This window comes from Ostrinia furnacalis, unplaced genomic scaffold (genome assembly GCF_004193835.3).
Source record: "Ostrinia furnacalis isolate ACB-3 unplaced genomic scaffold, ASM419383v2 OfSCF0219, whole genome shotgun sequence".
In the NCBI taxonomy this organism is placed as follows: domain Eukaryota; kingdom Metazoa; phylum Arthropoda; class Insecta; order Lepidoptera; family Crambidae; genus Ostrinia; species Ostrinia furnacalis.
Window position 1 is genome coordinate 217,025 of NW_021130458.1, and position 26,846 is coordinate 243,870.

Below are 26,846 nucleotides of genomic sequence, written 5' to 3' on the forward strand. Positions count from 1 at the left end.
TGCAATAATAAAAATGCTTTCAGTCATTGCGTTAATGAGAAACTAATTCATATTCCAATTAAACGTACCGGGCATGCGTGTACGCACATCGTTGCGGACGTTTCACAACCGTAAAAAAATTCGATTTCGATGCAAATAAGGTCGAAAATTACGCGAAACGTGCGTTTCGTTTTCGATGCGATCGGCTAATTGGTGCATATCTTTGCAAAAAACTAGCGGAGCATCCCCGTGGTAGGGGGGAGATAGCGTCGGCCGACGATACTTGCAACGATATGAAATTTGATAAATAACGACGCGACGATAACGGATTGTGTGGCGAAACTCGGCCCGCTCGATGGGGCGGCGGCACGCGATTCTATACTCGATAAACGTTGACTTTGAGGAGTGCATGGTTTCATGCTTTGACCTCATTAAATTTTATTAGGGCAGGTAATTATTGAGGGCACTAAAATGGTGTTTCGCTGATTGGGCTTTCAATCTCCAGGTGATAAGGAGTCGTTTATCTACTTAGAACTGTAACAGATAGTGTAGACTGAAAATAGAAGCCTCCATCCACCACCAGTAAATATCCAAAACATTCGTACTAAACTATGTAGACATACGCCCGTATTCACAAACGATGCTTGCTTATGAGAAGCAGCAAATCGAACGCACAGCGTTGAATAGAGCTCTGTGATTGGTTCATGTGTCACCCTGGGCGTCCTCGCGCACTGTGAGAGGTCATAGTAATGTTTGTGAATACAGGCGATAGACTGATCTGCCTTAATGTCATCTTAACACTATTTCACTTTTCAAAGACAGGTTCATATACAGGGTGGAAACGATAAGTGATCTCACTCGATTATTTCTAAACTATACAAGATATGGGCTGGAAAACGTAGCGTGGGCAGGCCTCCTACTAGGTGGACCGACGATCTGGTAAAGGTCGCGGGAAGAGCCTGGATGCGGGCAGCGCAGGACCGTTCATTGTGGAAAACCTTGGGGGAGGCCTTTGTCCAGCAGTGGACGTCATTTGGCTGAAACGAACGATACAAGATATCCAAAAACTGCTTACTGATCCTAAAAGTGCTTCATGAGCTCTATCCAACGGTACCAATAATAGGTTACATAATAAATTGGATCTGTCTGAAAATTCAATGTTTCCAGCCTCCATACATTTAGTAAAACCTCATAATATTAAAAACTATACAAGATATCCAAAAACGGGTAACTGATCCTGAAAGTGCTTCACGAGCTCTATCCAATGGTACCAATAATAAGTTATAAAATAAACTGGATCTATCCGAAAATTCAATGTTTTCAGCTTCCATACATGTAATACTGCCACAATCATAGCACTCATGTCTTTATAATATTATAGCAAGTAAAGCCTAAAACCAATGTTTTCCGTGAATAATTTTAAATAAGAATGCTATTCACGAATTAATTTTAAGTGTTTATTATTTAAAATAAAAAAATTAACTCTTCTAATATTGTGTGGCTGGCATAGTGGCATACGTTTAGTATGGAGGCTGAAAACATTGAATTTTCGGATAGATCCAGTAAATTCTGTAACCTACTACTGATATCGTTTGAAAGAGCTAGTAAAGCACTTTCAGAATCAGTAATCAGTTTTTCGATATCTTGTATAGTTTAGAAATAATTGAGTGAGATCACTTAACGTTTCCACCCTGTATAGTTAATAGTTACTTGGTATTAATTTTGATGGCCAAATAGTAATGAGTTATTGGAAACTTGAACTTATTTCTTTAAAACTATCAATACCAAAGTATTAGTGATATACAATCGGCCATTTTAGCAGTGGCAACACGTGCATTAATTAGCACACGTCATGTGTTGCCAGTGCGAGCGCGTCGCGCCGCGTCGCCAGACGATGCAATCGCGGTACCGTCCGCAAGCAACGCCGCAGAATGTCATAGGTGTCAAATAATTTGTTTAAATTTGATATAAGAAAAGCATCATAATCAAAAACAAGCTAGTAAGCCCCACATTTGGTCATTTTAGCAGTGGCAACACGTGCATTAATTCTACAGTCAAATTAGCAAAGGCTGCAGATGCTAGAGTAAGTGCATCGCAACTCGCATTATGGTCTTATGGATATCGCTCATTTTGTCTAGGGCATAACAACTCGAGAGTCAGTTTCATTTTGTACCTACAGGAGTTGCAGTGGAAAAAAGAGAAGTGCTTTTTTAACCTTCAGAACTTTGGACCTAGCCTACAAAAAGCCAGAATTCACTTTCATATTTAAAATAACTTCAGATATAAATGGCATTTTTAACATCTTATTCAGAATAGGTTCGTTCGTTCGTTTCAGCCGAAAGACGTCCACTGCTGGACAAAGGCCTCCCCCAAGGATTTCCACAAAGACCGGTCCTGCGCCGCTCGCATCCAGGCACCTCTCGCGACCCTCACCAGATCGTCGGTCCACCTAGTGTCAGACCTGCCCACTCAGATTCAGAAAAGGTACACTTTCATTTTACTTTTTCGTAAGTGTTAGGGCTTTTGAAAGTTCATAGTTCCTGTAAAAAGTTTAAAATGACAAATCAATACGATCATTTTGCCAACCGTACATTAACAAAAGCTTCAGTACAGCAGATGCTATCGACTGCACACCTAACTATGTGCACTGATTAATTAAAAACAATAATCGCTAAAATTACACACGTCCTGACACTTTTGAGACTGACCAGTGCTCTACATATTTAGCATACCAATTTCTATGTAAATGCTGTGAATTGGTAGGTATTTAGAAGGTTGGAATTTATAGATCTAAAGTTTAATTCCCAGATGTGCAATCATTGTTTTCAGCTTGGTTAAGACATTGACATTACAGGCTGCAGTGAACATGACGTGCAAAAAAAGATTCCGTAATTTTAAAAAGCTTGATAAATATCCTTAAAGAAAAACACATTTTATTTCTTAATAAATGATTAACATATACCTACCATAAATGTGACTTGAAAAAAGACCTCACTTTGGGCTCACCTCCAATTAGACCAATTTTTATGGTTATAAAACCAAATAATGATCTCACGTGTCCTCTTTAACAGATGGATAGCGATTAATCCCAACTTAACAGTTTTATAGCCATAAAAGTTGGCTCAAGCGTAACTAGGTACCTATTTTTTGAAGAAATGACTCTGGATTCTTCTACAGACACATTTTTGTGGTAAAAACCTTTCCTTTAATGAAATGAACTTTAGAACTAGGCTTTTAAATGGTGCCTATATTGGTGGGAAGTGGGGATGTATACGTTTGAAAGTGCTTGTCGCGGGAGGAGGGTCGATTTATTTGATGTCGAGTGTATTACGATAACCGGTGTGTTTGTTTAGAGTTTAACAGATTTTTGACGTTTGTTATGTTAAAGTAAGATGGTGCAACAGAGCTTTATTAAAATAATGAAAATTAAGCTACAATCATTTCAAGACTGACTCTACCATTACGTGTAACGAACGAATTAAAAGTGAAAGAATTCATACTTTGCACTTATTAATCAATTACATAATCGGATAGCAATGCCATTCCTTTTTGTGCGAATTTAATCAACTCCGTGGTAAAACTGTAGTTTTTTCTAGTCTGGAGGACAGCAGGTGGTGTCACCCTCCTTCAAGGAATTAACACATAATTGAAATGTATAATTGCCCATCATGTGCCACATTGGCGGTAATTGGTGTGACAAAAAATGGAGAACTAATTTTTATGGCAAAAAGGTGTGTTGAAAATGTACTGGACGGCATTCTTAATTTACTTTTTGCAATTTTCGGTTTTTATTTTTGCAAATTCAAGCTGTTCTGTTTCAAAAACAGTACCATACATCAAATAATAGGTTTCAAAAGTTGTTTAATAAAGGGCAATTTAAACAAGACGTCATGGCAGCCATAATATACACATAAATGCATCTTTTATAATGCTGCTTTTTTGTTATGTTTTGTTTAATAAAATAAATAATAATTTATTTATTTGAAATCTTTATTAGCGTTGTTGGTCAAGTCAGAATCAAAGGTATTTTAATTCGTCTACGAGTATTATCAAGATTCGATTTGAAAGTGATAACTGCCTACCATAATTAGAAAATTAAGTAAAAAAAACATTACAAAATTACTGGTACTATTTTGGAATGAAAATACTGTGACTGATGATAAGCTTTCTATTGATGATGATCCATCCGACCGATTTCGGCCATGGCGACCACTCCGACTCCTAGCTGTCTTGGCGGCGCTGGTGTGCCCGAAGATGGCTTACGTAGCCTATTTTCGCGGTAAAATCCCTCGCGCATTGAGGGCATCTGAGCACGCCGGTGTGGTAAGCCACCACCCAAGCTTTCTATTAACAATTATAGCAAGGATAGCTCACCAGGTGATTGCTGCTCCGCTCACACACACTCCTTGCTGTCCAGGGGAGTACCCTGGTGACTACCAGAAACGGCGCATGTGGGCATAGAAATGTGAAAACTTCTTGTTACTTCCTGTTACACCTGAAAGTAATTGTAAAAATACAGTACATACACACCTTTTTAATTTTAAAATCCCTTTACATGAATTAAGGAATTTAGATTAAAATCAAAAATTGTACCTATTTTTTCAAAATCTCTGCAATGCAAGTTTGTTGTTCAAAGCTTTAAATGACACGAATAATCTGAATGCAAGGTTTTTAATTAGTTTATTTTAATACGTTTTAACATTTCGACACGTTAGCTCGCGGCAAACGTAGAAACCGCAGAGGGTTGGTCACGCGATTCGGTATTAGGGTTGCCACATGGGAATATTTGAACCTCAACTAACTCATTAATTACATACCACAAATATTAACTCTCCTTAATTTTGCTGTGAATCGTGTGTGATTGATTTTTTTTATCAAAGTAACTAAATTAAGCTGAGATATTTTTATATTAAGGTCTCTAGGCAGATGATTGTTCGAAAAATATTATAAAAAATATAATATCTGGGTAGTTCTACAAATCAGGGAATTTTACGGGGCTCAACTTGCAGCTCCTTAAATTACCAATTAATAGTTTTCGTTTTAGGGTATTAACCTTTAACTGGTGACATGGTTTTTGTGTAACGTAACTGGTGACGTACGGTCTGAGAGGCCGCTGCCGTATCAAGACTGTAGCATAGAAACTAGGTAAGGTAGCATACCACAATCTTTAAAAACAGATTATTAGCATATAGAAAATTTAAATTAAAATAAAATAATAAACTCTAAACATAATTTTTAGTGCAGAACTTGCTGTTAAATTATTTGTAGTAATAAAAATCAAAAAACTAGAGATGAGATCGATAATCGCAAACAAAGAAATTTAAATCAACAAATTATATCAAAATTAGTATTTTTTATTATAGTTCAAATAATAATCAATTAAAAAAAACCTATCACACGTAGGTAACCTATCATTTTAGAAAACTGGCAGTGGTGAAACTTTTGTATTTTTATTGGCTGTCAGGGCATTTATCGTTTGGCATAAAGGTGGACCTTCATTTTCACTTTCTGACTGATTCTCGTCAATTGGTCCTTCATTTTCAAACACACTTTCTTCGGCTTCCCAATCATGGTCACTTTGCTCCAGAAGGATGTTTTCAGGAACATATTCGGCTTCCGACCCAATTGAGTCTTTTTTTTCCAGATATTTTTCAACTGGCGAATTTTCAAGTCGTTTCATAAAGTATGGCACTATATTCCCAAATAGTTATCCTACGCTTCTTTTTTGGAGTTATTTAAGTATCAATTGCAAGTAAAAACTCTAAAATACGAAAAAACTGTATGAAAAAAATGTCACGTAACTGGTGACATGCGGTCTGAGAGACCGCTGCTGAACTTTACATCGATGTAACTTGCCGATTTGGAGCTGAATGATGCAAATATCCTTATCTACGGCGTAGACACAACTAAACTCGAAGCTACTGAAGCGGTGAAACATAGGAAGTTCGGAGAAGGGGGTGAAACGATGTTTCACTGACGCCGCCCGGCCTGTGAGACCGCTTGTCACCAGTTAAAGGTTAATAAAGTTTAACTCGCATAGTACTTGGTCACTGAATTTCAACACGTTTTAATAAAAACATCCCAGACAAAAATGGCTTCAAATGGGAAAAATTCTCATTTCCCTGTGGGGTGACATTCCAGAATTCATGATGTAAATCACAATAAAAAATATATAAAAATGTAATTAGTCAAAAATAACATTGTATTGAAAGTAACCATTAGTGTATCTTTCATTTAACCTATATGGATTATGTTTGAATTCCCTATTTACATAATTTTTTGATTGCTGAACAAAGGCGACACGAATTAAGTATCACTTCCCTGCCACCTATAAACACGTTAAAATCTGTAACAAAACAAAGGGTAAGCCACGTTGTCGTTCTTATGTATTTAAGTATGCAGTTAAGTTCGCCTAGTGAAACGTTTATTTCGTCCAAATCGTCAGTCAGTTAGACGCAGTTACGCTGTTATCATCGTCTGTCGTGTCTGGGCCAGACAACTTCTCACTCATCTGTTACGTATTTATAACAGTATTTTATATTATTTTAGGGCAATTATGAAACAATATTGTCAAACTCGCTTGCGTCTTCAAGCGTCTAACTTAAGCGGTTTAGATTTTTCATACAAAAGGATTTTCCCGTTAATTCCCGTTCCCGTGGGAATTCCTAAGTATCCTATAACCTGCCCAGGAGTATGAAGAATAATTGTACCAAGTTTCGTTAAAATCCGTCAATTAGTTTTTGTTTCTATAAGGAACATACAGACAGACAGACAGACAGACAGACAGACAGACAGACAGACAAAAATTTTACTCATTGCATTTTTGGCATCAGTATCGATCACTAATCACCCCCTGATAGTTATTTTGAAAATATATTTCATGTACAGAATTGACCTCTCTACAGATTTATTATAAGTATAGATTAGTTCTTTTATCACTCTTTACAAAAGGGCATCAAAAGGAAATCGAAAATGGAAACTGACTAATTAATTATACAGAACCCACCGAACCCTCTCATCTCGCGTCTAGCCGCTTTTTTTATCGCGATACACGAACGCACGCGGGCGGAATATTTTAATTTTTATATTATTTTATTAAATATGGAAAAATAACCCTACCACAACCGACCGACTCCAGAAGACCCACCTAGCGTTATTGTGCTCAGCTTAACCGCGTGTGTATCTCGAATTTTAATATCGTATACGCTAATCCAACCCGCCCTTATTTTTATTGTGCTTTCGCATTATTTGCATATATAATTTATTTTGTTTTATGCCTTTATTCCGTAAGTGTAATTAAGTTAGGCGACCGCAGCGCCTCACAGGCATGATCTAATCAACGCTGTTTGAACGTTTCGGACATCCTAAAGATATTAAATGTTATGTTTATGCAACGGAGGTGACAATTTGAATAATAAATAAAGAATTATGCGAAAAGGCATTGCAATTCAAACACACGCTGAAGCTGAATCTGAAGAACTTATTTACAAAGGAAATAGTAACACAAAATCAGAAGCTTTGAAACTCTCGTATGTCTTCAGTATTAATCCAACTGTATCGATTGGACAAGAAATGTATTACTAATGGGGCACTAGATGAAACGACGATCTGGTGAAGATCGCGGGAAGCACCTGGATGCGGGAAGCACAGGACCTGTCCTGATGGAAACCCTTTGTCCAGCTGTGGACGTCATTTCGCTGAAACAAAGAAAATCATATACCTACACTCGTCTATTAGACCATGTCCGAAGTTTTTGGTTCAATATTCATTAGAAGTAACCAGAAGAGTTTACTTTGTACGAGTAAGTAGTTTTATCTTATAGTTCAACAACGAAGTTTCTTTTATTGTCACGCAAATAAGGAACTGCATTGCAATTTTTATACTTATTAGGTAATCTGCAAATGTTATATTTGGCAAGATATCATGCTTATTACCGAATCACATCTTAAAATATATTTTGCTTGATTGGGGTTATAAAAATAGACAAAAAGAGTAACCCCTTGGTCAGTGCTTATGGCGTATACTCAACTTGACAGAAATATTTTGTTCTTTCACCAAAATCCTTTTTATTACCGTACTAGCTGTGCCCGCGACTTTGTGCGCGTGTAAATAGTTTGAATAATATTTCCCGTTTTTGACTGTAGGGTGATGTTATATAGCCTAAAGCCTTCCTCGATAAATGGGCTATCCAACACAAAAATATTATTTCAAATCGGACCTTTACTGAGATTAATAACGCAAAGAAAGCAAGCAAACAAACAACAAACTCTTCAGCTTTATAATAATACTCGTAGTAGTATAACAAAGGCTAAGAACGAGGACTGGGGTAGACGACAAATTCAAATAAAATAAACTCCTGTAAAAAGAAACCCAACAAACTTCTTGTCCATCCATCCAAAGTTACAGCTTCTAAAATGCTATACATAATAATATGTACATCATATGTACCCCAAATTGTATCCTCCATATCATTTCATAGGTAATATACAATAGACCGTAATACTGTCGTATCTCTAGTACGTTTCCAGAACATTACCCGTGGATTCGAACCGCCTCGTAAGTCATATTGTGAACTGTTACAATGTATATTGTAATGTAATAAGGCATTTAATGTACAGTCCAAAGCACATGGAATTTTACATTTTTGTCGCAAAGTATCTAAGTATTACTACTTCATAGATACTCAAATTCCTTGTCCACTAATTATGAATCTGTCGGTTTAAATTTGATTTTATGACTCCGAAGATTTGTTTCGTCAGTGACTTGATAGATTTGACATTTGAATACTTGAATAAAGATACTCAAGTGTTCAAACACAAGACAAAATACTTTATCTCCCTAAAGGTAGATTCGACCAAACAAAAGTAAATATTAATCTCAGAATAAATTCTCAGTTTTGACATATTTCCCATATTAAGTTATTCTCGGATAAAAGTTTGGACGAATCGGGCTTAACTCGCGTTTAAAATTCCTACACACTACCTGCCAATTGTTTCTTCCGCCATTAGAGTGTTGCCAACTCGTATTTTGAAAAAGTCGTAGGACAGATTAGAAAATTACGTAGAAATGGTACAATTTCCATATAGAAAATACGTAGATCTACGTACTTTTTTTTCTGAGTGAAATGAAGAGAGTAGGGGTAGGTAAAAGTAATAAAACGACAATTTATATTACCCTAAAAGTAGTAAAGTACACTTTTACTGTGTATCATTTTCAGACAAATTAAATTTATACATAATTATATCTGTTGGAAAGAAGGAAGGAAGTTGAAAAATATCGAAATACAACAACACCTTCGAAATCTTAGCACAATCTTAGTTCGAAATATTTTTATAGTGAAGATTCACTTTGACCGTTTGACGGTTTACACCAGTTTACACACACTTTCACGTCACGTCACATTTCAAATTTCATCGTTTCATCATAAAGGAAACGATGCCCATTCAGCCTATTTTGCAAATTTGATAGAAAATACGTAGATTCTGGGACTAAAGTTCGTAGGTTTGCAAGGAAGGCTTAAAATACGTAGATCTACGTAAAAATACGTAGAGTTGGCAACCCTGATTAGGTACTCACTCAGCATATGCCGATATTTTCTCCCTAAGTGATGATTTGTTGTTAGGTGACATGCCTACTTACCTGGATAAGAGTCCAATAAACATTATAACATGATAATTACACACGCCGATATCAACCTTTCCTGTAGAGCCGTCGATTCATAAAACCGTTCATAACAATCCCAAATATTCTTTTGTACTCCTTTCAGAAACCCAATCGCACCGTAACTTCCTTCCATCCCACACACATTATTTAACCACGCAAATCCAACCCTGCCAGATGCAATTGGCTCAATTTTCAGTCGATTAGGGTTGAAACAAAGCGGCCGCGGGTTGAGGAATAACGCTGCATTAGCGAGCGATTATCGAAAAGAATCGAAGTGCGTTAACCCTGTCGGGATCCGACCCCTAAGCTGTGTGGGGGCTCAGTTTCAGCGGGTGGGAAATGAAATTGAGCCTTTTCAGGACTTTACAGAGTCACTTTTACTTCGTTTCAGCCCAGAGATCACACCTTCTTTGACACACTTCAAGATCAGGTGAACTAGGTTCTATAATTTTCGTGTAAAAGGATTATCGTCTTACAGTAAGTGAATTTTCAGGAATCGTAGCACGAAAAAATGCTTGGTCTTGAGTAATTTTTGTTTTTAGAGGTAACTTGGGACTGGGACAAACTTGTTCTTTACTGGTTGAGTATTATAAGCAGCCAAGCTGTAAACAGGTGATGGGAACGAGGGGTAGGAATAATCCCGTTGAAGGAGAAAATTTTATACTCGTAAGTCTTTCTGTCATCAGTTTTCTGGTACATCTGCCCATAGTACATTGCTTAGATTAACCGCTTGAGTCCCAGACGGCATTAATTAATGTCATAACAATTGATTATCTATTGTGTCTAGATTCGCGGGCCTTGAAGGATTAAGACTAAATGGCGTTGTATAAAGATGCCCAAGGATGCATTTTTTATTTTATCCGCTATCATCAAGTCCCCACTTTCCCACTTCCTAATTCGCGCGCTGCGGTGGCCGCCGGCATTAATTTCTGGAGACGGAGCCGACAGCCCAACTGTGGTCCGCGCCGAACTATAATAAATAAAATAAAAACTTTGTTTAATTTTCGACTAGATGGCGTCAACAAAGCCTTATTTTTATTAATAAAATCCGCCATAACTGAGTCCCCACTTTCCCACTTCCTAATTCGCGCGCTGCGGTGGCCGCCGGCATTAATTCTGGAGACGCGGCCGACAGCCCAACTGTGGTCCGCGCCGAACGATAATGGCTCCCAATTTCACACCTCGCAGGATTCTTTTGCAGCATACATTGTTCGCTTTTAATTTGGTTTGTTAGAGAGCAATTGATTTGATTATTATATTTTCAAACGATGGTCTCGAAATGAATTTGGACAGATCAATAAGAACTTTATTGGTACTGGAACAATCATTAACGTACAAAACTTTCCATATGTAAAGAAAAGGTTGCCGGCGCAAATGTGAATGTGATCAATACCGTAATTAAATTCCAACTAAAAAGTGAATGATAAAAAGATGATCACGCTGAATTGCATTACATCTATCATTAGGTGGATTAATAATTTTGCTTTAGTTCTTTAAAAAAAAGTAGTCTTTTTTTGTTCGGTTGTTGGCTTTACACGGCTTGTGTGTTGCCAAAAAGTAGTCTTTCAATCTATTTTCTGTCGTTGGTTACGCCCTTTGCTGTTAATGGCCACCTTGGTTTTCGTCACTGACTACAAATAAATAGCTATTTCTGTACATACACAGGACTAATCTCACTCAATACTAACAGTAGTGACGGAGTTTCTTGCGATGCGATTGATTCTGATCTCAACACTGGCCCGTTTGTTGTCCCGAAGCAGTGGTAGGGTTAAAGTAATATTAGGTCGTGTAAAAGACCTTTTTATAAGCCTACTTGCAAAATAAACTAATTCGAATTCACCTCTAGCACCCACGATTGTCACTCGTGTGTTGCCTAGCCAGGATGTAGAATCTGATAGGTTGTAGTTTTAAGATTAAGCGAAAACTTACGTCAATCCCAAGGGAAAGTATAATTAGAAGATAATAGTGAGAATTCGCTGAGCTTTAGTACGAAGCATAGTTGGATAAGTTATCTTATTAAAATCATTTTAGTTCCTATCACGTGAATTATGATTCAAATGTAATGTAAATTACTTATTAATTCGACGATAACAATACAAAATTCCAGGAAATTCCATTTAATTTCATCATAGCAGGCAATCCATAACCGCGTAGCGGCCGATCCAACTATCCTCAAGAAAATATGATTAAGAAACTTTTTTAATCAATAAAAGGAACAAAAAGGTGGAGGATCCGCTTCTCGCTTCCGGAGCTTTTTAGAGATCCCCTGATTGAATATGAAAACAGAATCGTTGAAATTAATTACTGTTAAATATAAATAGTATTCCTGAAATTGATCTTCCATGAAAGCAACACTGTAAATAAAACAGTTTTGTATTATGCAACATTGTAAAATTTTGATACATTAAATTGCGTAACATGTAGGGTAAATTGTAAAACTTATTTGTGGTAACTAAACCTAACAAGTCGTTGCCAAAATAAAAGACAAAGAAGACCTAGACTGCATCTTACTTAACTTTAGATGCGATTGCAGCCAACCTGCCTTGTTCTACATTGAAAAAACCTTTAAAACTGTCGCCAGCAGTTTACTTCCAGCGTGACGTCAAGAGGCATGATCCTTTATAGGGATCTGTTTGCTCCAGTATTCAATGACCATTACCATAGACTTACTTCTCTAATGTCCTGCAAATATGAACCAAATATGTACCCAGAACCTTCTCTCACACCACCTCGCCTACAGAACCCTGGTACCACTTGTGGGCAACCACTTGGTTTATTTTATTTTGCCTTATTTCTCGTTACTCGGCCCTCTCTGACGTCACACTTATAATCATTTACCTAGTGTCCGACCGAAACTAGTTTTACGACCGAAACCGAAACCGAAAACGAATTTCGGCAACGGTGTCTATTTCGGCCGAAACCGAAACCGAAACCGAAACTTCCTTACAAGACTCATATTTGAGGGAAAAATAAAGAAAACTTTATTATAAATCAGTCAGTCTTAGTCTTAGTCAATAAATAAATATCAATTACACTGCGCCGCTAGCCCCAAACTAAGCAAAGCTTGTACTATGGGTACTAGACAACGGATATAAACATACTTAAATACTTTTTTTTGTAAATACATACATATTATACATAGAAAACACCCAGACCCGTCACAGAAAATTAAAATTCATCATTTCAATTTCTGTCCGGCCGGGAATCGAACCCGGGACCTCTCGGCGTAGTAGTCCGTTCTGAACCACTACACCAAACGGCTGACTTTATTGTTTTCTCTTTAAATTGCATTAAAATTGAAGCGCCGTTTTACTCTAAAAGGTATCAAATTATGTATTAAAAAAGAAAAAGAAGGATTTATAGTCTAGATTTTTTTAATTACTCGCAATATTCAGGACATCTACATAACCCGTCCCATGGTCGGGTCTTTTACCTTAATAATTTCTCAAAACAAATTTGGTAGTACGTAAGTTAGTATCTACTGTAGGTACTTGCCACTTGGATACCTTGGTGATAATTATACTAAAATGAACTTTGAAACTCTGAATCCTTATTATTATCACCATGAAATGCACTATAGTCATTACTACTACCTAACTAATGTTTGTTTACGTATAGCATTTGCGAACCAAAAAAAAATTATAGGGTAGATTAAATTTGATTATACTTTTATCAGTCATATTGAATATTTTTTTTTATGTTTACTACCCGCTCTTATGTTATAACGACATAAAACGAGATAAAACTTACCAAATTCAAAATAAATCACTCGAAAACTCGCCACCACAACAAAACAAAACTAACAAGCAAACAAACAAGCGAGCGAATCACGACATTGGCTCTGATCGGATTCATTTACTCATTGAACGCGCCGAACATACCTAACCGATAACAGCGCGGAAACTCCCGAATGCAGATTCGGTTTCGGTCGTAGTTTCGGCAAGTTTGCCGCCGAAAACGAAACTAAACCGAAACTCGTGTTTTTACCGAAACTCAACCGAAAACGAAACCGAAACCGAATATTCGGTCGGACACTACATTTACCGTTTGACGGGACGCCGCCGCGTATTTTTAAAGGAAATTGAAAAACTTGTCTTGATCGTCGGGTGTGAAATCGCTATGCACGATATAATTTGCTGTTATAAGCTTGTTAGCGACAAGGGAAACTTTGACACTTTGATCTTTTATTCAGAGATTTGTCCTCAATATCTTCAAAGTAAACGTCTTGAAATATTAACCAATAAAGTCAAACACATAGGCTAGGTTGCACAATCTTACTTTAACTTGCATAAAAAAAAGCAAAAAAGCTATAACAAACGTCAAAAGTCTGTCAAATAGGCACTTACAGGGCTTACTTAACACCAGGTACGATTGCGGTCAAATACCTACCTTGTCCTGCATAAAAAAAAACTCCATACTAAAAACACCGGTTATAAGTAGCTACGGTTAAATTAAGGTGGTGCAACTCTTTAAAACCTTGTGTGTACTTGTTCTTGTACGAGTATTACCTTACTCATTATCACTTGTGTTTTCCTTATTAAAGTCCTAGTCCCAATAACTTTTCTTTCCTTTCTTGCAGAACTTCAGTTGGCTAGTGCTGAATTGAAACATTGCAAGCTTCCTTTTTAATTATCTAGCTGTTGCACTCAAAAATAACTTGTTTATTTGCGCTAATTTAATGTAGCTTATACACCAAACCCGCCGACATGATCGCCGGGCGATACGCGCGTCGACTTGATTCTTTTGATATAAAGCCACCAGACTGAAGGCGGACTTGGTGTGTAGGTTCCATAAGTAACACAACTGGTCTTCAACTCCATTTTTATCAGACCCTCTTTTTGATTACAGAAACTCCACCTCCACTCGCCACCAGCGTTCCAAGTAGAAAGGATCAAGGGCAGCAACTGCGGCAGCCGGATGTGCGTGTGGGGCTCCAAGGGAGTCACTGTCATGGAGCTCCCGGCGCGGTGGGGCCGCTCGGGCCTGTTCGAGTCGGGCAACTACTCCATCCTGTGCAAGTAAGTGTTTTTTACATCTGGATAAGACAGTTAGCTGTCCTCCAGGACTAATCAATCTTAAATGGCTTATTGGCCCTATATCTGGCTAAGGAAGAGCTGGACTTAATAAAAGAACAGGTTGACATCAGCGACTTTTAATATTGACGTTGTGAGGGAGACAAAAGGGCGTTCCCAGTAGAAAGGATCAAGCAGCAGGATGTGCGTTGGCTAAGGAACAGCCTGCCTTCACAAGCTCCAGCTTCATATACTCTTGGTGTTATGTGGGACACAAAAGGGTTCTCGCTTTGCAACAGCCTCCTTTCATAGAAGAAAGGATCAAGGGCAGCAACTGTGGCAGCAGGATGTGCGTGTGGGGCTCCAATGGGGTCACCGTAATGGAGTTCCTGGCGCGATGGGGCCGCTCGGGCCTGTTCGAGTCGGGCAACTACTCCATACTGTGCAAGTGAGTGGCTTGTTGCATCCTACGTTCTCAGAAGAACAAATTGACTTGACACTAACTACTTAAGACTTTTTGTAGAACACCAAAGGGTCTCCTCAAAGTTTAATTATTGTATTAAATTGTACCTTCTGTTTTACCAGTGATTAGTGTATTGCAGTTTGCACTTGGCCCTCTCTTGACCAATAAGTGTGTCAAATAATCTGAAACATTTTTAAATAAACAGTTTCAAATCGTTTAACGATCAGAATACATGCCAATAGCGAACCTTTCCTAAGCCTAGTACTGAAGCAATGTTTGAGACATTTATCGGTGAAAAAAACTGAAGGCGAAAGTTTAATTAAAGGTACAGTTTACAGTTTTTACCTTCGATTTAAAACTTCCGATTCTAAGGACCTTTTCACAAATTGCATCAGACCTTCAAGACTAAAATAGCGTTAAAGATACATAGTGTAGAAATCAAAGGAACCTACGAACAATCAGCCAGCTAGTTAATTAAAGGCGTTATTGTCGCAGACGGACGGCAAACAGATCGCCCTGCGCAAACAGCTGTCTCATAGGAACTGACGTGCAGACATCGATTTACAAGGTACAAATAAGAAGCTGATGGTTTAAAGATTATCTTTATCGCTTCATTTACCTAAATGGAAAGAAAGAAGTCGAAAACCCAATCAATCACAGTTTACAGTCAATAATGATAATCATTAGAACAAATAATTGAAAGTTTAGATCTTTCTTAACGTTTTGTAATAATAACATACAACATAATTTAACGTAGAAGTTAGTTTCTTAAGGGCAGCCAAAAGTTCCAATAAGTAGAGGTAGTCGAAAAGATGATGTATCCCCAATAATTACACATTAATTTTAAAAAATCTTCTTAAATTCATTAATATCAATTGACGATCGGTCAAAAGAGAGATGCAGGTTATGGCGCGAGAGAGCTGATCTCCCCTGCCCTTTTGTCCCTATATCCGAGAGTCCTCCACCTAGACATGAGCTCCCCTGGCTTACCTGGAAGTCTTTAAATAGACTTCGGACGCAGGTTGGCCGTAGTAAGGACAATCTGGTCAGGTGGGGATTCTTGAATGGCTCAAACATGCGGGTGTGGATTTGTTCCCCAGTCGATGAAGCACATGATGTCGGATGATGAGGATTTAATGAATTCTGCTGACAACGCCACTCTTGTAGCGGAGTTTTGGGCTAACACTGTGTAGGTTAAAATTTTCCTATAAGTAAGTAGGTACATTAACTATTCAACGCCCTCGTTTTTCTTCCTTACAAGTTCTCGTGTTATAATTAACTAGAAATTTCCTTTACAAATCCCGCGTCATCTTTAGATTAACTTTACTAATTTCGAATGCAAAATCTTCGAGACGTCAAAGTTGGCTGCGAAGTCAAACTAACTGCGGCATTAGCGTATTATCCATAAAACTAATATAAGCCATAAAACGTGAAGACGCTTAATCGTTTATAATGGTACAGTTACACTGAAAGATACGATTCCGATTCGACTGAATTAGTCAATTACACATCGCTAGATACAGAGCAATGAAGATTCGATCATATTCAAATTCAAAACGTTTATTGCATGTCACATTACAATTTATATGTTGTTGCAAAATAGAGATTATGTGAGAAGTCCATCAAATGCTGGTGAAGGAATCCTGTCAAAAACGGACACCATGTTTATGATGTCAGCGAAGTGTTCACCTGTGGGTTTGTAAACTGCGAGGATTTGTAGGTCCACCATCAAATATCAAAACGAGACGTAGTAGAATTTGAACTTGAACGCCAATAGATTTTCAATTATGAGTGGTTTATCCGCAGCATAGACACTCTCATCTTTGATTGACATTTTTCTCTGACTAACTCCTAGATTTCTGATCTCTGCTGGTTAGTCCTCATTTCTAGATTTAAGTAGATAGCTGATAGCAGCAATCTATCTTACTCTTACAACAATGTTGTATGTAGTAACATCCAAATCGTGAGACCACCTTACGACATCCCCACGACTCCAATCCTACTGTATCAGTTCACCTCGCAGACTTATGATAATGGCAGCTAAAGGCTCGGCTCGGCGCGCCGGTTAGTATTAATCCCCACAACTAATATTAGCAATAAACAGCCCCTTTCGGCTAATTATGCTAAGATGTTGGGAGTTGCCGTCTGCACTCGGATCACAGTTGCGAGTTGCAGGCTACGTGGACGATCTTGCGAGCCACAGAGTAAAGTTTTGCAGTACAAGGAAATAGTAATCCATTTTTTAAGATTTCCAGTTCGAGAATTGAAAAATGTCATCAGCGTTCATCGTTTCAGCCAATGACGTCCACTGCTGGACAAAGGCCACCCCCAAGGGTTTCCATTACGAACATTCCTGCGACTAGGTGGACCGACGATCTGTTAAAGGTCGCGGAAAGTACCCGGATGAAAATAGTTTGCTAAGGTAATTAAAATATCATCCATGTAACCATTATCATACATAATTACCATAAAATTAACAAGCTCTCATTATTAGTGGAAAATACCCATTCATAATATTTCCACACTTCTAATTGCGAGAATACTGTACGAAATAAATAGGTAATGATTTTATTAAATTAGGAGTTCTAATTTAATAAAATAATTTAATAAAAAGATGCGGGCAGCGCAGGACCGTTCATTGTGGAAAACGTCGTCATTTAGCTGAAACGACGAGGAGTTCTAAATGACTCTACTAAAAATGAAAAGGATCTACTAAATGCATATTTTACAAACATTCCATATCGTCGCAGATGACCGCTGTCCCTGCGACGACCAAACCCCGCAAACCTGGGAACACCTACTTACTCAGTGCCCTAGATTCACCACACAAAGATTCGCACACGAAACCACTTCCCGCTTGTTAAGAATTAACCCCTACAATCTCGAAGAAATTACCAGCAAAGAAGACACAACAAAAAGCTTTAAAGTCTACGTATCATACATTGTTAGCAGTCTAAAAGATTTTAACAAAACTTAAACAATCATACATTTATAACATCAATCACTGCCTTGCAATTGGAGTACTCCACTAGCTCCAATTTCAAGTGCATTCCAATAGCACTTACTTACAAAAAAAAAAACAGTTATTCTTTGAAAGTATCCGCGCTCGATATTTATTGATTTATACTATTCTCAATTAGAAAAGTACAGAAGAAGTACAGAAGTTGAAAAAAATCTTGGGTATTAAGATAAACGTATCGCGTTTCTCTATTTTTTTCAACTTTGCTCTCCGAAAGTAAAATTTTAAGTATCTTAGGTAAAAATTAACCCCTCCAGTCTGTGTCCAATCGGGTAGCGTACCGCACACAAGCACCGGGCTGTATTTTCTTTGATAACCCGTTATCGCCCGGCGTTCGGTGCATCCCGAATCTTCGCAAATCTCTCCGCTTACCGGGATTGTTCGGACTTTTTACAGGATCCAACTTTGCGGGAACGAGTTTGCGAAGATCATTAATGATGTTGTAAGGTCGATGTTTATTTGCAGCTCTCATCTTGCAAAAACTTTGGTATCTTCTGATATTTTGCCTATTTGTTCAGAATTCTTGGAAGAAGGAACATACTCAGAAAATCTGCCGGTGATTATGTATTGTTGAATGTTTAGACTGATTAGATTTATTAATGGCTAATCACTATAATTACATAAGCTACTCGTACTCGTGTATAGTCTCAAGCGCAGGGAACCGTTAATTCTATCCCTATTTTGAAATTAAAATAAGTAATCCCTATTTTATGCCTCTTGTAGGCCCAGGATGCGCGCCAAGATAAACTTTTATTGCGGCATTTTATCGACTTTACGCGATAAGCCCATACATTTATCGTCTAAAATCGTCGACAAAAGTGTATCATGCCGCACATCCTAGCCCGGTGGTAACTATTCCTGTCAAAAAACTGTTATACTTATCCGTATTTAAGTCGTCATTTTATTTTCGATTCCCCAATCTATCGGCGGATACAATAAAAACTGAAAACAACGTCCAATTTAATCAAGACACAGTTTAAGACATTACTTACGGTTCCCACACCGCCACCATCGGTACAAGCCAATCTGAATGCACAAATCCAAAAACATTATCCCACCCCCGAAGCCCGTCTGGATGCGGGCAAATCTTCGAATTAATTTTACTGCGGAAATATGCAAATTCGGAGATATAGCCGCCTAATAACATGTACAAAAGAGTGGTGACTCGAGAGCGAAAACTGTAGAGTATGCGCGTGTTGACGTTGGCAATGTTTTCTGCCTAAGGAGAACGAGCCTCGCAGAAGACAATGTTTTTTTTATTTCAACTATAGGCAGCGAATTGACCATCAGAATCGCATCTTGATGTGCTATCTTGGATTGTAACTAACGTGCGTTGTAGATGCCCATTCAATATTTTGTAGAATGACATAGTGAACCTTACATAATATTTTATTTGGAATTTCCTAAATCATTGTAATTACGTTTTAATCTGAAATTATGCAACACATAAATTAATAATATCATAAACTGATTCTTACTCAAATTCATTGCCCTTAAAGTCAGTCAGTTAAGTGAAACGTAAGGTTCTAATTTCTTCCATTCCATGTATTTGCATAAATCCCAAATACCCAAGCTACTTTTAAATGGTCTTATTAACTTTCAAACAACCGCCTTGTCTGCGAAGATTGCAATCTAGACCATAATCTTTGACTTAATCGTTACCTCCGGCTAACATTATAGCCGCTTCGAGGAGCTTAATAGGTAACGAAATTTACCGTGATAGTAGAAAATACATGCTTACGTGCCCTGCCTTGGATTTATCAGAAGACACCAGGTGTTTGGTCTCATAAGGTACCCTTATTCATATTAAAATTTTCTTCGCCATAAATAAATCAAACGGTGCTACTTCTATGTAAAATATTAAACGTATAAGAACTCTTCCTTTTGTTTGTTTGTGCGTGACTGATCTTTTAATCAAAGATTCCAAAAACCAAATAGGTATCCATCATGTCATTTCTATTCACTATCACTCGTTAAAGAAATCATAATCCTTCATCAATGGACCCTCTATTAAACTTCAGATGGAAGTTATAATGGCATCAAAAACTACACCCATAAAATCATCTCGTCAAAACCGATCCGAACAAAGTTGGTATGAGCAATTTGTGGTAGCCACAAGCAAACATAAAGGGCGACAGATAGCGATGTACTAGATAATCCTTTGACCGACCGGGACGCAAACCAAATGATCCCGTAAGACTCAATTACTGGGTTACCCTGATTTACCCACCAACGATCCAATTTGTAAACGGTGCCCGATCGGAGAAAACTATCCACGGAATAGCACAGACAAAAATCAACTCTACTCGCAAGACATTCAATTCAATTCCCGTTCCCATTCTGGGAGCATCACGTTCCAAGTCGATATTGCCTAGTCATGCGAGTGATGACCATAGAAAATCGTCTATGTACAATTTGGACCGTAAGAACAGAATCTGATGGTTCAAATTCGGGGGATCATTTGGAGGAATCGGACGCTACGACCTGAACCCCAATTATAGGCCACAAACTATTTTATCTAACACCCGTGTGACAACACTAATCTTATTCGAATCTATTGGAATCGAAAGCCGAGCAGCAGGGAAGGGTGCCCGAGACGTAAATTCTATCATTAGGGGATGCTTTACTTGGTTACAAGGAAAAACATAACTTGGGATCTTCGGCAGTAAAGGAACTTGCGTTCATTTATTACGTGAAGTTCAACTGATGGGTCAAGTTACTGATAATTACGTCTTCTATCTATTATTATGATTTTTAGCGACAAAATTACCGTGGTTTGTATTTTTGTCGCTAAAAATCATATCAATCAAAATAACACTGACTATGAAAGTGTAAGTTCCATTAGATTTATTTTGAATAGCTGTTCTAAAGATAGTATTGGCCTACCCCTTCCACGTCTGACCACCGCTGAAAACAATTTGAATCAAAAGGAATAAGTAGTTGCGTTGGAATGTTAATAGTATTTTGACCAATTTTGGTATTTATTGGACTCGAATAAGAATCAGAAATTCAACCGGAAGCATCTTTTTGCAAATTTCATTTTGTAACTTTTTACAATTTATCATTTAATTCGGATAAACTTTTTTCCTTTCTTTAAATTGTATTTGTCAATTCCTCCCTTACTGTCTCNTATTGGCCTGCCCCTTTCAAGTCTGACCACCGCCAAAAAGAATTTGAATAAATAGGAATAAGTCGTTGCAGTATGTTGTGTTAACGTAAACGGAATGTTAATAGTATTTTGACCAATTTTGGTTTTTATTGGACTCGAATAAGAATCATAAATTCAACCGGGAGCATCTTTTTGCACATATCATTTTGTAACTTTTTACAATTTATCATTTAATTCGAAAAAACTTTTTTCCTTTCTTTAAATTCCATTTTTGTCAATTTCAACCTCCTTTACTGTCTCGACTTGATTAAATCCGTATTAGTCACTAACCACACGTGTGTCTTATAATCCCGGGCCCCGGGTTTTAAGACGTTTCCGGGAGCGCTCAATCCCGATCGAGATTGATTCGTCGGGATACGGGACGCGTGGTGCGGGTTCGAATCCCAATTTGGCGGTTAATCCACAACGGGCTGACGCCTCCGGGGACCTCTCAGATGGATGGGTGGGTGCTGTTAAGACGAAAGTTGCGGTTTTTGATTTGATACGTTGGTTTTAAGGATATTTGATCGTATTGTGGCAATTGTGTGATGTCCATTGTAATAAATGTTTCTTTCTTTCTTTCTTTCTTTCTTTCTTTCTTTCTTTCTTTCTTTCTTTCTTTCTTTCAATTGTGTTGTATTTTTGTTAATATTTTATTTGAAAAATCTTGAGTTTCTTACTAATAGTGAGAGCATACTTAGAAACTGTTCCACTGAATCATGTGCTGTTGCATAAACAGCGGTTGCGTAACGAAGATGTCTCCATCATCCTATATTTGACAACTATTATAATGCGTGGTCAAAAATTGTCCTTCTTATTTCTTCCTAGGCCTTAGTACGCGATTTCTTATACAGCTTGCATTGAAAAGAAAGAATAGAAATACATTTATGTATATTTATTTGTTCTTCGTATGTACAGTGCTCTAAGTACTTCTTTATAATGATTCGGCCCAAAAGTATCACTAATCATGTTACCTAAGTACGTCCACTACTTTTACTCCATCATCAAGCAAAACAAAATCCTCCCAATTACAATATTTGGGTCCAAACGTCTTGATCAAAGACCGCAAACACGGATATGCAAACTGCCGTGTTTGCCGGACATCGGTCGTCAATGTAAACACGGTGGACCAACAAGGGGTTCACTTTCTTGCAGCTTGTTGCGTCATTGTTACACTAGTAGTGATGGTCTCTACTTAATCTGCATTTAGGATTATGATTGCAATATATTTAGGATTATGATTGCAATGTACAGGGTGATCTCACTCGATTATCTCTAAACTATACAAGATATCGAAAACTGATTCACGAGGTCTATCAACGCACAGCCCAAACCACTGGACGGATCAAGCTGAAAGGCATGCAGATAGATGTTATGACATAGGCAGCCGCTAAGAAAGGATTTTAAGAAACTCCACCCCTAAGGGGGTAAAACGGGATCCACGCGTACGAAGTCGCGAGCGGCCGCTAGTCCATCGATATAGTTGGTCACAGAATAAACTGGATCTATCCGAAAATGCAATGTTTCCAGCTTCCGTAAATTTAGTACAGCCTCAAAATCTCAGTCACTGTTCAGAATATTCAATGTAGGCATTAACGATCAATCGCATTATGAGACCAATTAATTTAAAAGAACTAATTCTCAATAATAAATCTACTTTGCATATGTGTAATATCGGAAATGCACAATATTACAAAAATGTAAACCAGTGAAACTGTTAACAGGCGTAATTAAAAACGATTTCCAAATATTACACCTATTGTAATATCTACCAAATGAACTTTGTCTGCCCAAAAACGTATGAAACATTCCTCGTGAAATAACAAAAAACCTATTCCACGACACCGCCATCAAACAGCATACTAATGTTAATACATTCCACCGAGGATTCTTCTCACGGCCACGCTTAAGCATCGTAATCGTCCCCATTGAGTCCGCACCGCACAGATTTGCGGGTAGATTTCACAAGAATCCCTTTTTTATCCCTCACCTTGCTACCCTCCCCTTAGCCGGACTACGTATCGATGCCAAATTGGGGTGCTCCTTACAAGGGTTAAGGATTCCGAACATCTTGTAAGGGGCTATTTTATTGAATGTTGATTTTTTTCAGCTTTGTCATTGAACCCTTTTGGGAAGATTTCAATCGGTAAAGGTTCAAAGCCAAAAAGGCAAAAATTGAGTGGACTTTTTATTGCTAAAGAAGTTGTGCTTTTGATGTTGATGGTTTAAGACAAGTGGAATCTCAGAATACCGTTTGATTACTTCGCCTATTATGTGACTTAATTAGGTTGTTCTTTCTTATTGGTCATCCGAATTGATTTACGTCCCAAATATTGCCGTACCACTACGCTACGCTTGCAAATGTTTTCAGTAATTGAGAATACTTGAACAGCAACAAAACCAACCTTGGTCAGCCAAAGTCATGTAACTTTGTTTTCAAAGCACCAAACGGATAGGTATCATTTATCACGGCCCATACAAATTAAACTACGCCGCACACTAAACCGGGCAAAACGAAAAACCGAAATAAACCGGAGACAAAACTCCACCAATAACGCACGGGAGTTAGTTCTGTTAAGCAATTAACGGGCCGCAATCCGCCGGTTTAATTCCGAAGCAGCCTGCAATAAACGAAACACGACCGTGGCCATCCACCGAAAGGGAATGTGATGAAAAAGGCACGATGTCCACACACACTTGAGAAGAACCAACGGAATTACCGGCGGCGGTCGCGGTCAGCCCGCGTAATATCATTCCATGCGAGTCTTGAAAACGAAATTAAATTTTGCATGAAATGAAACAAAATACAAAGAAAGTGGGCTTACAAAGGCAAACTGGCGCCCAACGCGGTGTTGGCGCCCAACATGGTGGCCGCTGAGGTTAGTTACACCGACTTATCGCTCCACGGGCCGAGTATAATTTGTTTCTAATCATATTAAGGTTTTATTCACCGCTTCTTTGTGGCGTCCGTCTGCTAGTGTGAGATTTAATATAATTACCTTTTTTGCTTAGGCTGTCGTTGTTTACAGAGCCTTTGCAAATTGGAAGTTAAACAAATTTTGACGTTACTTTATTGTATTAGTTTTTCATCTTAATTATGAATTCAAATTATGCTTTGATGCTGTGTTTGTATTCTATTGAAAATTATTTTTTGAATCGTCTAATTAGTTCAGGAACGTGGACAAACTTCGTTTTGTACAGTAATTGTAATAAAAAATAAATTCACTTACGTCATTTGCGAAAACGTCTGTAGATTTGAATTTCTAAGTAGAGATTTTTATCAAAACGCAAGCAACGTCCATTCTTTTAATATAAAATTCTGTATTTGAACATGAAGAATTCCGCTTCAAACTACGCGAACAAATATGCTTCACAATTCGTTGCCTATGCAACTTTTATCTTGAAAGGGTATGTAACACGTTTGCAATATTCATCTGAATAATTGTAATAAGCAGATTTTGCGAGATGCTTAGAAAGCCCGAACAGCCAGGGCCGTATTAATATTATCACATATCCGGACCGACCAGAGCTCACTGGAAGAATTTTTAATGCTATGCTTTAATTATTTTGCCGTCGGCGAGGGCCGGACTTAGTTCCATTCACATTAGAGAATTCATTTTTGCTCGCGTCCGCGCCTACTGCGTAAATTATTAAGTCGGTTGCCGAAAAGTGGAAATTTCTGACATCGCTGTGTTTCGAGTGACGTATTTATGAGTGTGCGGATTTCGTAGGGTCATATGTACATAATGAAGGCAGGTAATTAACGGGCCGTGTTCAATTAATTATGGAGCGGTGAGGTTAGTGTTTGGTCATTTTGTGACTGCCAGAATTTTGATACATAATTTCCAATATAACTGTTCATGTTATTTTAATTTAATCGACCCAATCATCGTTATTCTTCAATTAGTATTGAAATTCCTCTCATCCAAGTCTCATAGTCTCAAGTTCTTCAAATATCAAATTTCTAGATGCGGTCTGTCCTTGGATAGGGTTTTGTTTAAAACGATAGTTTAAAGGTAGCTCTTCAATAATTTCCTATGTTCCTGCAATTCGACTAATAGCTGCTATTTATTTTAGTCTAAGTTTTTTGGACTACAGTTACTTAGAAGCTAGAATTATACATTCAGGGTTTCACAAATGGACCAGACATGTATGTGCCTAGCGCTTGGATTTAACTGTGACCAGAAGCAAAAACCGCCACAAGACACGTGCCCGTTCCTTGCTAGGAACAAATAGGGGTGCCGGTAAAACCGCAACGTCACGGTGTCGTGTGCAAGCCTCGGCGGACGCAACGCGTTGCAAGATTTCAAAACTGAAACGGGGTACAATTCAGACCCATATGGCCATTGTGACTTGGAATATACGTTAACACGAAAGAAGTTTCAAATGCCTAATACCCAAAGTAAATCTTACAACCCCAAGAACAGCTTCTTCTTGACCATCCCACAGACATATTGGTTTGCTGTTTTTTAATCCTGATCGCTAATCAAATGTTTTTGGGCTGAAGCATATTCATTCAGTATTTTGAATTTAAATCTTACATCAAATTTTGCTTTTTAGCATCGCATCAGCGAGGTTCCGGTGTCAATGATTAGATATCTATTTAAAAATTTGCTTGCTACCTATCAATAAATAAAATCAAGCTAGGAGTCTAACGAAGTAGCGCTGCTTGTCGGCGCTATCAAAGCGGTCGGCACAGATCAAACGGCGATGCTCACCTTCGATCTTGCCGTGGTATGGCCGTCGCCTTTTCGGAAATTCGTGATTCTGTACATATTTTAGATGAAAACAAAATAAAAGTTTCAGAAGCGCTGATAGCTGTGAGAGTCACTAGGATAAGAGAAAATCAGAAAAGTTTAAGACAGTCGTATCAAAATTATTAATGCCAATTCTCTAATTACAGGCTAGAGCCCCAAAGTTTTTGCATTGAAAAATCACCATTCAATATATTTTCTTTTCTTTTTTTAATCATAAGTGCTAATGCTCTAATAACAACCCTTAGGCTTAGTAAAAAAAGTATTTCCCCAAATACATCATTTTTTGTTTTTACATTAGAAGTACCTGAACCATCCAATGATTCCTATAGCCGGTAAGCAGCAACAATCAGGCGCGAGCGGGTTCATTAAGGGCCAGTGGAGGGTGCGCCTTATCCAATATTTATTAACTTATTTCAAAGAAAATCGTATAATTAACACCGTGGCCCCTGCAACCACCCCAGGATATTATGTGCCTACAGTCGTTATCTCGTTAGCGCCTGCCTATTTGTAAACATAAATAAATGAATATTGATGACTTATCGGACTTATCTTCTGACGATATGAAATCATATTTAAAATAAAATAAAAGAACTTAGATTTTATGAAGAATTTTTTAGATTACGAAGTAAATAGAATTGAGAATTTAAAAAATGTAGATCTCTAAACAACGCACAAAGTTTATTCTAAATCAGAATCTTTATTTGCGTAAAAACATGGTATATGAAGAATGAAAATGTTACAGAATTCTCTAGAATAAGCAGTCTGTGTGCTTACCATAAGTTTACGTTCGATGTGCTCGCTAGCG

At 37.8% G+C, this 26,846-nt stretch overlaps 1 protein-coding gene across 1 annotated transcript in view; it reads left to right on the forward strand.

Moving 5' to 3' along the window:
- Nucleotides 1-12,332: 12,332 nt before the first annotated feature.
- mbo (Nuclear pore complex protein Nup88) overlaps nucleotides 12,333-26,846 on the forward strand; it is a 56,323-nt gene continuing 41,809 nt past the window's right edge. Inside the window, exons 1-2 of the mRNA XM_028311336.1 lie at nucleotides 12,333-12,389; nucleotides 14,491-14,660. Of these exons, the coding sequence (XP_028167137.1) occupies nucleotides 12,333-12,389; nucleotides 14,491-14,660 (227 nt within the window). The remainder of the gene's footprint in view (nucleotides 12,390-14,490; nucleotides 14,661-26,846) is intronic.